Below are 12,827 nucleotides of genomic sequence, written 5' to 3' on the forward strand. Positions count from 1 at the left end.
CCTCAGCTTTGAGGAAGAAGGCTGGATTCTTAGAGAAAAAGAGGCCATGCCATTCAGACTTCCAAGACAAGGCACGTGGCTCTCAGCCCTGTGTATATCAGACCTGGAGAAAGGAAAAGAATCTTAGGTGACCGTATGTTGGTCCCCAGATTGTGTGTGTGTGTGTGTGCGTGTAAAAATGAACCTTTACTTTCTGGCTGAATTATTTATAGACAGTACGGTGTGACTGTGTACTAAGATATACACCTTAATCTGGAAGAGAAAATATGAGTGTTCCAAAGAAGCCAGCTAACTGCAGACAGGGTCTAGTTCCAAAAGGCGTTGCTGACCCTGAGAACTAGAGCAGAAAGGAAACCTTAGCGATGTGTCTTAGGTAGGGATGGATCATCTTTACACTCAGCACCATTGCCTCAAGATGGAACCGATCTCACACCCCTGGGAACCCAAGTGGAGCCGGAGGGGTCTCAGGGTCGGCTGTCAGTGCAAAATACCAATTGAGCTTGTCAATCTGAATTGACAACAGGAATTGACAAGCGAAGATCCTCATTGCAAGAAACTAGCTTTTGTTTTGCTTTGGTATGGGGTAGTACGATTAGCTATTTACTCGTTTTCCTTAAAACTATTATATACAAAGTGTATACAAGGACATCTATTTTCCTGAATATTTTTGAAAAATTGCTATCAACCTAAGTACCCAACAACGCAGTGGGTGGATAGATTAAAATATAATATCATTAAACAATAGGTTATTATGAGGCCATTAACATATTTTCATAAAGTACATATGACATGATAATAAGTGAAAATAACAGGATGGAAACTGTATAGGTAATATGATGGATTGTGCAATCTCAAAATGAAGGGTGTTGGGCACACGACACAGTTTCTATAATTATTATAAATTTTAACTTTGAAACTCAAGAAGAGAAGTCTAATTATAAAGAGTGATATGATATTGCCCTTTTGGGTTTGTAATAATAAAATGGACCTTTTAAATCAGAGATCAGCACACTTTTTCTGTAAAGAGCCAGAATGTCAGTATTTTAGGCTCTTATGGGCCATCTACGTCTGTCACATATTATTTTTTGTCTTTGTTTTGTTTTTTAATCCTTTCAAAAATCTGAGAAGCCATTCTTAGCTCACCAGTGTTACAAAAGCAGGCTGGGGGCTGGATTTGGCCTTTGGGCTGTGGGTTGCTGATCCCTGCTTTAGGTGATTTTATTTTCTCTGTATGTTCTACCTATTTTAACTTGGAGAATTTGTGACATATTTCCATGCTTGACATTTATGACACATTTTCCCCAAGTCACTTTACAATAGCTATACCAATCCAAACTAGCCCTTTCTTGGAGTTAATTTGTTTTGTTCACTTCTATAAAGAAAAGTGAAATATACATACAGCATATAATCATAGAGAGCCACTCTGTCCAAGATGGTAGCCACCAGCCCCAGGTGGCTAATTAGAGTAACATTAAGTAAAATTAAATTAAAAATTCTGTGCCTCGGTCCCATGAGCATGTGTACTGAACTGTGCAGATATAAAACATTTCATTCTATACAGTTCTGTAGGACAACAATGTCAGAGAAAACCCCAAATAATACTCTGGGACTATGGTGAGCTTGGGTCACCCTCTCTCCTACGGAAAATAACATTTATGGAGAAGGAGGGACAGGTATTTACAATGGAAAGATGATGAGATTTAGAGTCAAATAGAGCCAGAAAAGCAGACAAAAGTTGATTAATCTCACCAAGTTCAAAAAACAAATCTACCATATCCTGGCTGTGTGATCCTGGGTGAATCAGTCCACTTCTCATTGCCCTCCATTTCCTCAGCTGTAAAGCAAACATTATAATACCTACCTGGTGCAGATTTTGAGGATTAAACAAGGTTAAGCCTGTGAAAATGTGCGGTAGCTTTCTAGTTCTAGGAGACACATGCAAATCATTTACACTGGCCCAAATGGGACAACATTCATAAATTCAGAAAGAACCATTTCTCGCCAGTATGGTTAGATTTTGGCGTCTTGGGGACACGGAAAAATACCTTGCATTTAAGGAATGTCAAAGCTTCTGCTGAAGATTATACTTTGCTTGGGAGAAACAACTGGCTACGCCCATGACCTGATGACTTCAGAGACCCTCGGGTTTCTCATAACCATGATGTTTTTGGCTTCCCTGTGACTGCTTCTAACCTTTGCCCCCGCAGCGAAGAGTCTGATTTGTCTCAGTCTTGGGAATTGAGATGCTAGATCTTGGTACGTGGTGAAGAGTCCCCTCTTGTCTCTCATCCTCTTAATTGCCCTGAGGCTGTTGCCTCTGCTCTCCACCTGCCCGCTCCTCTAGCTGATCTCAGAAGCAGCCCACCTTCCCTCTGGCCCCCGGGCTCACTTTTGATCACCAATCCCAATGAGGACCCATTTGGCAGTTATGGGGGTTCTCCAGGGTGTAGACGCACTGTATGAAATAGAGGGTAAGGTCTCGGCTGTGCCAGGGGACTTTGAGGCGGGGCAAACCAGCTGGAGAACCACGGTGGACTCAGCTAGAACTTGTAATTCTGCAACCTGCTCTGGGAACTGGGGTGGGGGTGGGGCATTCTCCACTCCAGAGGATCCATCCCAGGCAGAGAAATCCTTGATTTTTTTCCGTGCCAACACTGTGATCTCTGTTCCATATTTATTTCTGGTCTCCTCCCCCTAGCAATTCATGGCTATATCTATTAAAGTGCTTTTTTTTAATATTATCCCCCCCCCCAGTTAAATGGGGGAGAACCACATTTTTCTTTTATTTCTTCCTCCTTAGATGAATCGCAAAGGATAATACAGCCTTGCAAACAAGTCACTGGCCACGGGCTAGTAATATTTCCCACAATGAGGAAACTGTGCCCGAGATCACCTACCAAGCACCTTTTGCTAGGGTAGGGTGTCACTTGGATGGCCTGCATATTTTACTTCAATTATTTTCGTATTGATTTGCAAAGCTGTGATAGAAGGAAGGCAATGAACTATATCCCTCCCCTCCCATCCCCCTGCCCCCAACCCAAAGCCCCATGTCCCATCCTTTGGCCCCAATCCTGACAAAGGTCTAGCGACGAATGGCTGGGACAGCTGGGAAGTGAGGATTCAGACATGAGCAGAGGGGTTAGATGCTAAGGCAACAGGGAAAACCAGAGACATGCTTATGAGAGTCAGCTTCACCTCACAGAGAGCAACAAGGGAGGGTGGTGCAGAGGGAGTGGGAGAGAACTTACATGGCAGGGAAGGTGATTGGACTCAGACTTATGTCACAAAACAAAAAGAGCCACGAGAGCGGGCTTACTTGCGGAGGTATATACAAGTGAACTGGGGGCACTGTACATGGAAGATCCCTCCTGGTTTGCCTGGCACAACAGCACGGTGCCTACGGAAGAGAGAGAGAGAGATGGTATCTGGTTGGGGGACAGGCACACTACACCTGGGAGATCATATGGCAATGCAAACGAGAAAGGCAGAGAAATGAAAACACAGCCACACGCCCGAGCGCAGGATGGGGACACCCAGGGAAGCCCCCTGCCTTGGCCAAAGGGGATTGGTAGGAGCCCACCCGCCCAGCCCACCACGCACATGTCATTCTTTTTCACATGGGGTTTGGGTGGTGGGGTCTGATTTCAGATCAGGAATGCAGGCAGCATGGCATAATCAAAAGGGAGCTTTAGAAATATCACAGAGAACTGGACAACAAGCTTGACTCAGATATTACTTAGCTGTGTGATCTTGATAAGTCACTGAACCTCTCTGTGCCTCGGGATTCCCATCTGGAAAATGGGGGTGAATATACCTATCACCAGGAAGGGTTATGAATCATATTACTGGAGAGGTGCCCAACACAGGGGCTGGCATGTAATAATCACTGAATAAATGGTAAGCGCATGCATCGATATGTTTAAAGAAAACTTTTCCTCTCCCCCATTTTAGTTTTTCTGAATCAGTTCTTCAGAGGAAGAACAGAAGTAAGGCAGGGAAAAAATAAAAGCAACTTGGCCATCCCTGGGACCCACCCTGGACCCATACTGGACTCGGGTGAGACCACTTTTGGCTTCTGCGTTTCCAGTTTCTTCCCTAAAGCTCTCTGCCTTCCAGCAGGAGAGGCTGCTTCCTAAGCCTGCGGACCATGGCTGCACTGTAGTGATGACACTCCTCTCCCTGATTTAAAGCAAAGGGTCTCGGGCTTATCCTTGCAAAACGGAGTTTTATAGCAGGGAAGAGTGGTGGAATCCTGAGATAGCTCCTCAATCTATGACATCTTGTGAATAATACCCACTCCAAAGATGACCAGGTTAGGGAATCTTCAGGGTATCAGTTCTGTTCTCCTGCTTCCGCGAAGCTCAAACTCAAAGAGTTTGAGAAGAATGAGAGAGACCTTTGAGGACTTGTAAGCGTGTTACTGATGATGGAAATGGGCTCCTGTGGTTTCTGTTCCCTTCCCTGGCTGGGCAAGGTCAGCCACCTCCATTTGTTTCTGCTTTCTCCTGTCATCACAGCCGCTGTGAAGCAATCTCCTGGGAGAAATAGCCCTGACTTCCAGTCAACTCACCTATATCCTTGGAGACCTGCCCTTGGGAGGGGTTCTGCAATCCTTTGGTATCTTTCCCAATGTCAACAAAAGGGAGTTAGAACCTCTAGAGTGAGAGGGAGGTTTGCCAAATAGAGAGGGGCTGCCATACAATAGCATTAAGAGACAGGAATCTTTTCTGAACTTCAAAACCAGATGCAGTTCCAAAGGGGGTCCTCCAGGACTATCATCCTTCAGGTATTGAGCCAAAATAGAGGAGTCACATGAGGAGGACTAAAAAGGTTTCCTCAAATTCCACCCTGCGTTCCCTGTGTTTCTCTAGATTCTGTACATTACGTCCAGGCAAAACAAAGACTGTTAAAATCCCTAAGGCACCTCACCCTTCCCACAACACGAAGCTGGCCAATTCCCTCCCATCTTTGACAAGGAGAAGTAGCCCATGGACAGAAGTTCTATCTGAAGGGATCCCCCCCCAATCGTTCTCACATTTAACCTGCTATGCCATGCTTATAGCTGGAGAAGAGCCCCCCTCTTTCTCCTCCTCCCACAAAAGCCTCGATAAAAGAGAGAAATTAACTAACCCTCTCTGATAGTCAATATATTGAGAGTCTGGATGGGCTTGAGTCACGATCAACCTTTGCTAAACTGAGCTCTTTCTTCTTTCTACTTGATTTAAATATAATTTATTGCAACATGTAAGATGAGACTTCACATGTTCTAATTTCTATTCAGTAGGTTTTTCCAGTTCTGGCAGGAAACTGGCATAGTATAGGGATTAAGAACAAACTAAACACACCCAGATCGTGGGGCACAGGGTCCAAAATCAACCCACAGGAGGCAGGATACCTCCGAGAAAAGACTTGTCCTAGCCTCTATTCTGCTTTATCAGGGAAGCTCCTGATTTTGCAGGGGCTGCCTGTAAGCTTGTGCTCAGTGCTAGAAATCTTAGAAGAAACTAATATTTCTATAGGATATACAGGAAGCTACCAGATCAGAATCTTCTAGGGAGAAGGGGACCCAGGCAGGCGATCGTGAGAAAGCTCCCTGGTTAAAAACCACTTGAAAAACGAGATCTGAAGTTTCTTGCGGTGCCTAGGTTTCCAAAGAAAAATATAATTGTAGCAAAAACATATCCAGAAAGGCATTTCAGTATTGTGCAGTTAAAAACCTTAGGGTCAATGTTCAATGCTATGCTCTGTAATTTAGTGAATCCCACTGGGACACAACACAGATTCTCTCTAGAAAACTAAATCCTGGAAGTGCATAATGATGCTTTCCTAATTTTCTTATGCTGTGGATTCTGAGAAAATAGACTGAAATAACTTTGGATGTCCTCTTTGTACCAAAAAAAAGTCTTTATGCAATGATTTTGACCTTTGTAAAATAAAATCCATACTGTCACAGGACTTGGTTTTTATTTTACCTGAAAACATCCTCCAATTTAATTTGCAAAGTACTTATTGTATGTTCTGTTAGTACTTTGTGACCTTTTCTTACAAGAAAGCTTTGAATTAAACAAAACCAAAGCGGCAGAGAAGAACACTGTAACCTCCCTGTGTTTTTTGGGTGGGGGTCAGTAATGTGTGTTTGTTTAAAAAAGTCAGTCAATTAGATAATAGGGTACAAGCAGCAGTATGAGGAGTGTTTACAAGGTCATTCAAGGCACTTTGTGATAACCTATATGGGAAAAGAATCTAAAAAAGAGTGGATATATGTATATGTACAACTGAAACACTTTGCTATACAGCAGAAAGTAATACAACATTGTAAATCAACTGTACTCCAATATATTTTTTTAAAGAGGCACTTTGTGATATAGCATGGACTGAGCTTTCTAATGAGTCTCCCAAACTGAGTCTTTGATCTGCCCCCCAACATAGACACTCCAACAACCATGAACTGTCTATAACCATCGCGACGTCCTGTATTTCTCAGACTTCCGTGCCTTTGCTTTATAAACCTCCTTAGAATTTAAGGATGGCAACTATGTTCAAATTATACCACTATCCATCCATTCCTTAACCAGGAGAAACCATTCATCGATTTCAATAGTGTCCTTTCCCATTAGCCTGGAACCCTCAGGATCATTCTTAACACAGTTTCTAGGCAGTTACTATCATTAGATCATTGTCGGTGGACGGGATGAAACCTCTATCCTATTCCTGCTCTTACTGTTAGGTTAAACCATATGAAATTGACCTTTCTTATGTCAAATAGGGTTGACATTGGCAATTATATGCGGTTCAATTGAAAAAAAAAGAAGTGGTTCTCCCCTACCCCCAACCCCTCTGCATTAAGTGTCACCTCCTCTCTTCCCAGTCCGCAGGAGTTAATTACTCCATCTTCTATGCTCCTATCACACTTAAAAAAAAAAAAAATCTCCCTAGTAGATCCTTTGATACGCAGTATTACAACTTTTTATTTACATATGAGTCTTAGCTACTGAGAATCCCCCTGGATCACAGCCAAATCATACTCATCCTTTTATCCCCAGCTCCTAGCAAAATACCTGGCCCTCAGAGGGATTAATGAAGATGATTGAATTATTATGTTTTTAAAGACCTCTTCATTTCTATCTTCTTTGCTAAAAACAGTGCTCTTCCCAACCAACCTTTCTGTCCCTTGTTTATAGCTGGGAATTTGCATGCCTATAGTTCACACTTGTTTCCTCCTCTTTCCTGGTTCTTTGAAGGTTGACTCATCCAGTTTAAGTGAAACCTGAGTAGCCTGGTCGTCCATTTCCTGGAAGGTTGAGGACTCTATCTGCAGCTGCAGGCACTGGGATCCACGTGACAGACCACGATCTTGGGATCATCAGAGCCTTTCCCAAAGCGTGTCACGCTCGCTTGCGAATCAGAGTGCCACGACTGTCAGCACCCTAAATTCTGGCAAGATGTGGGTCCCCGTGGCCGCCCTCGGGCTGGATTTGGCATCTCCAGCGGGGGGAGGGTGAGCCAGGATCCATACCTCAGATGGGGCAACCCAACTCTTCCTTCTCACCTGGAGACTCCCCACTGTGTAGAGGGCCATTCCTGGCCCGTGGAGGGGCAAGGAGAAGCCCAGCAGGGGTGTTTCCTACCACGGACAGGAAGGGGAAACTAACTACATTTTACTGTGCTGCCAACCCTTCCGTGAAGAACTTGGACTCAAACCAACTGGAACAAGGGTGCAGTTTCACCCCTCCAGGCCTTTGCACAGGGTGGTTCTTCTCCCAGGAATCCCTTCCTCTCCCCCTGAGATAATTCCCCTCCCTTTCCACTGGGCTCTGGCTTCTCCTCTTCCTAGAGACCGGGTCTATTTGCCTCTACCTGGCCAGGTTCATCTTCCCTCCTCTGCTTTTCTAGATTGTGTTGCAATGGTCTATTTAACGAGTATCTTCCCCATGGATGCACTGAACTCCAAGAGGTCAAGAATCATGTCTTGGGCTTCCCTGGTGGCGCAGTGGTTGAGAGTCCGCCTGCCGATGCAGGGGAAACGGGTTCGTGCGCCGGTCCGGAAGGATCCCACATGCCACGGAGCGGCTGGGCCCGTGAGCCATGGCCGCTGAGCCTGCGCGTCCGGAGCCTGTGCTCCGCAACGGGAGAGGCCACAACAGTGAGAGGCCCGCGTACCGCAAAAAAAAAAAAAGAATCACGTCTTACTCATCGTCCTGTCCCCATGGGTCCAGGGACCTAGGCTCAGAGTCAGGAAGCAACTGAGGAGAGAAACTACGGGAAGGGATTCTGGTAGGCAGCCCTGTCACACTTTCAAGAAACAAAATTAGAACGTTAAAGGAAGAAAAGAAAAGCTGTTTTGCAACGGTTGCCCTTCCATTTTAATACCAAATAGGCAGAGCTACAAGCTAGTCCAGTGAAATGCCTAGGCCCTCCCTATAATTTCTGAATTAAAAAAAAAAAGTCAAAGAAATATTCCAATTGCCTAGCAACTGGGAATGACTGATTCGCTTCATTAGCTCCAAGATGAAGATGGGCTGGGAGATTTAGAGAAGGATGCTCTTATCTCTGTTGAAAGGCAAAACACAAAGACCCAAAACATAACAACAACAACAAGACTTTGTAAAACATCTAAGAGCCAATGGGAATTCAGGAGCACCTGCCCTGTGAGGTCTGTGTGTGTCCCGTGGTCCCTGTGTCTCCACAGACATCTAAGATGTGCTAGTCCAGGGTCACTTGAAAACAGAGATCATTGCTGGAGTCCCGCTTTCCGGATGTCACTTGTCCTACGATGGGATCCAGGGCGTGCTGCCCCAAAATGTGCCTCAATGGCATATTGGTTAGTTTGAATTAAAGTAACTTAAGAATACTGAAACTTCTCTCTGCCTCCCTGAAAGCAGGAAATAAATCCCTCAGGTGAAAGGTGCCCTCCCAGCATCTGGAAGTAGAAAGACACCCTTATCATCAGAGATGGGGAATTCTGGGCCGAGAAGCTGCACCAACAAATCCTGTGACTCCTTTAATTTACTACCCCAAGCTCAAACCAAACTCTGTTTAGACTCTTTACTAATTCATTTTCCAAAGCCTAAGCTTCTTCGTGCTGTCAATTCCTCACACATTTATTGTCTCTTTGTCTAAAAAGTATAAAAGCTGCCTGCTTTGGCCACTTCTTAGGTCCCATTTCTATGAGACCTCTGTGCACACGTATTAAAATCTGTTTCTTTTTTTCTCCTGTTCATCTGTCTTGTGACAATTTTATTATTAGACCAACCACAAGAACTCAAGAGGGTTGAAGGGGGAGATTTCCCACCCCCCACCCCCGATACCTAGTAACTCTAGAAAGAGGGCTGAGGGGAAAAAGTCCCAGAGGGGACCATTACAGGGCTGCCTTCCTGTCTCCAGTGCTCGGCTCGGGAAAGATGAGGCTATGAGTTCATTCATTCAGCAGCCGTCTATTGGGACCTACTGTGTGCCCACTGTGTGGATCTGGGGTACACCTGCTGAACCCCATATGCTTTTTTTTTGCGGTACGCGGGCCTCTCCCCGCTGTGGCCTCTCCCATTGCGGAGCACAGCCTCCGGACATGCAGGCCCAGCGGCCATGGCTCACGGGCCCAGCCGCTCCGCGGCATGTGGGATCTTCCCGGACCGGGGCACGAACCCGCGTCCCCTGCATCGGCAGGCGGACTCTCAACCGCTGCACCACCAGGGAAGCCCTAGGCCTTTTTTATAGATGGAAAAAAAGGAGGCACAGAACAACGATGTCATTTACGAAAAGGCTTATCATCAATCAGAGGCAAATTCCAGGTGAGAAACCAGCTATCTGTGTTCCTCGACCTTTGCTCACTTTCTCAGTGACTCCTTCCTGCTTCTATGGTTGCTGAATGATTTTTAAAGCTTTTTATTTTTGATTAGAATAAAAGTAGGAAAATACTGGTTATGGTTGAAAAAACAAACTGTGAGCTGGGGAGAAAAGGAGACTTCACTGAAACAGAAACCCGCTGACTTCCTTCTTGTGGGAGCAGTACTTTAAGAAAAGGGGTGGTATCACCCAGGGTTCTCACAACCACTTGCATCCCCAGAATCCCCTGGAGGGTTGGTTAAACACGGAACGCTGGGCCCCATTGCCAGTGTTTCTGATTCCATAGGTCTGGGCTGGAGCCTGGGAACTTGTATCTTTCACAAGTCCTCATGTTGTCTGGGGACCATACTTTGCGAAACGCTGGAGAAGAGCCAGTCCCCCAAACCTCAATGCCCTGAGTTCTTTCCACCCTTAAATCAGAGGTTTTCAAAGCCTCCAGAGTTTAAGAACCACCTGGGAGAATCTGAAGTGCTGTACCCTCCCAGGCCCCAGCCCTGAAAAGTGTGACTCAGCGGGTGGGAAATCTGCATTTCATCAGCAACCCAGGGTGATTCTGCTGCTCCGCAGATGCACTCAGAGTAAACCAGGCCTTAGGTCATCACAGATTTAGAAGAAAAATGAAAATGGCTAAATATATCTGGTCTGTTTACTTCTGCAGGCAAAGAGGTAAAATTTATTTACTTTTGATCTTTCCCCTTTTGTCCTTTGACCAATTTTGCTTTGGAGCGTTTCAAACGAAAAAGCGTACCTCACTTCTAGTCCAAGCTATTCTGTCAAAGTCTCTGGAGGCAGGCTGGGGAAGAAGGCACACAAAACACTAATCACATAATCCTAGAGAGCTCACCCTTGGTTTTCCATCCAGAAGAAGACATACGGCACTCCTGCTCTACTGTATGGGCTGAGTGGTGTTCCCTCAGAATTCATACATTGAAGTCCTACACCCAGTACCTTAGGACGTGACTGTGTTTGGAGATAGCATCTTTAAAGAGGTAATTAAGGTAAAATTAGGGTAGAAACTAATTCCTATAACTGATGTCCTCATAAGAAAAGGAAATTAGGACACAGACACTGAGGGAGGACCATGTGAAGACAAAAGGAGAAGATGGCGGTCTACAAGTCAAGGAGAAAGGTCTCAGAAGAAATCAACCCTGTCAACTCCTTAATCTCACACTTCTAGCCTCCATAACTGTGAGAAAATAAATGTCTGTTGTTGAAGGCACACAGTCTATGGTACTTTGTTGTGGTAGTCCTACCTTATCATGAACTCTGCCTTGAGGATCAATGAGGAGCTACCATGAGGGTCCCCTATGCAGCATCATATAAGCATCAAACTTCTGTTCTACTTAGAGACCTGGGAGGTTGCCATGTGGTCCCTGCCAATGGAAGCTACTGCTTCCAGTTGACAAATTCATCCAAAGCCTGATGATTTTGGCTTTTACAGTTACGCATTTTTTAACAGACTAGCATTGAGCTAATCCACGTAAGAATATTTTCACAGCTAATACCTAAAGCTTTTATACATGCCTGAAAGATGAGCTTCTCTGAAGGGTTATGGGAGCATTTTAAGTACAGAGGTATTTCCATTTAGGCACAGAGGCTGCAGAAAAATATTGCATGTATATTTAATTCTTATAAATCAAATCATGTTTTAATTGCGCCAGGGGATTTCCATATTTAAAGGAGCCCTGGAGTGAATCTGTCTATGGTGTTCATAATCCCTCTTTCCAGTTTATTTGGTGAGTTTTGACATTCCTATTTAGAAAGAAACACGTCACATTTTTTTCTTTCCACGTTTTATTTTGATGTAATTGCAGACAAAAGTTGCAAGGACAGTATGTCAGATCTCTGTAGAAATTTCTCCTTGATTCTTTATTGTTTGAAAAATGTAATGACTCGACTGTTACCTTAAGCTCCTGCCTCCAAATTTAGGCTAATAGAGGCTTTTAAAGAAAGCAGTTGATTGACTCAATATGATAATAAATATATCGGATCCTCAAATGTTACAGCGACAATTCCAAAAATTGCTTACTGAAGACCTGCTAAGTGCCCCGCAAACCTCTCAATGTTTAATTTGGATCATCCCCTACTCTTAACCCTGTAAGAGAGGTACTACTATTATATCTACTTAATGGATGGGGATACTGAGACAGAGAGAGTTTAAGGATCTTGCCCAAGATCACACAGACAGAAATATTGTGGTGCTGAATGCAAAATAAGCCAACTAGATTCCTGGACCCATGGACTTAAGGCTAATCTTCTAAATCAGGTGCAGGCAAACTACAGTCTTCTGGTGAAATCCGGCCTACCACCATTTTTGTATGGCCATGAGTTAAGAATGATTACATTTTTATATGGTTGAGGAAAAAAAAGATCAATAGCAGAATAATATTGGTGACAAGTGAAAATTATATAAAATTCAAATTTCAGTATCTATCAATAAAGTTTTATTGGAACACAGCCACACTCATTCACTTGCATATTATTTATGGCTGCTTTATGCTACAACAACAGAGCTCAGTAATTGCAACGGAGAATGCATGGCCCTCAAAGACTAAAATATTTGCTACCTGGAACCTTACAGAATACATTTGGGGACCCTTGTTCTAACGTCTACTTTCTGTTTGGAACAATACTACTACTAATTGTCTCTCAGGAGAGCATTAGCCACTCCCCAGGAAACTGTCACTAAAAATTTCAGAGGGTATCATTTTATCAATACTTTGTCAAAATTTTAATTTTATTTCAGTTTTGTTTAAAAAACAAACATCCAAAAACAATTTGAAGACATGTTTTTTCAATACTTGTCCCAAATTTCTTTTTAATTCATTGTGGTTTAAGACAATGGAACAAGGAGAAATATGGTCCCATAAGGTATTTGTGGAAGGATAGCAATTCAGTTACAACAAAAACAATGCAAATAAATTTTATTTCCTAAGGCATTTGGCCTTCTGGGTCATGGGTGTCAATATATAGATAAAGGCCAT

The 12,827-nt window shown here is 43.9% G+C and overlaps 1 protein-coding gene across 11 annotated transcripts in view; it reads right to left on the reverse strand.

The window, feature by feature from the left end:
• Positions 1-12,827, reverse strand: part of RBFOX1 (RNA binding fox-1 homolog 1) — a 2,175,109-nt gene that overhangs the window by 79,802 nt on the left and 2,082,480 nt on the right. For 8 of the 11 annotated variants that reach the window (XM_027117455.1, XM_027117451.1, XM_027117458.1 and 5 more), the window contains exon 14: positions 3,317-3,397. The exons of the other annotated variants lie outside the window; for them this stretch is intronic. In XM_027117455.1, the coding sequence (XP_026973256.1) occupies positions 3,317-3,397 (81 nt within the window). The remainder of the gene's footprint in view (positions 1-3,316; positions 3,398-12,827) is intronic. 11 annotated transcript variants of the gene reach the window in all.

Source organism: Aethalodelphis obliquidens, unplaced genomic scaffold (genome assembly GCF_003676395.1).
Source record: "Aethalodelphis obliquidens isolate GAN/ISIS:26980383/991018 unplaced genomic scaffold, ASM367639v1 scaffold18, whole genome shotgun sequence".
Taxonomy (NCBI): Eukaryota; Metazoa; Chordata; class Mammalia; order Artiodactyla; family Delphinidae; genus Aethalodelphis; species Aethalodelphis obliquidens.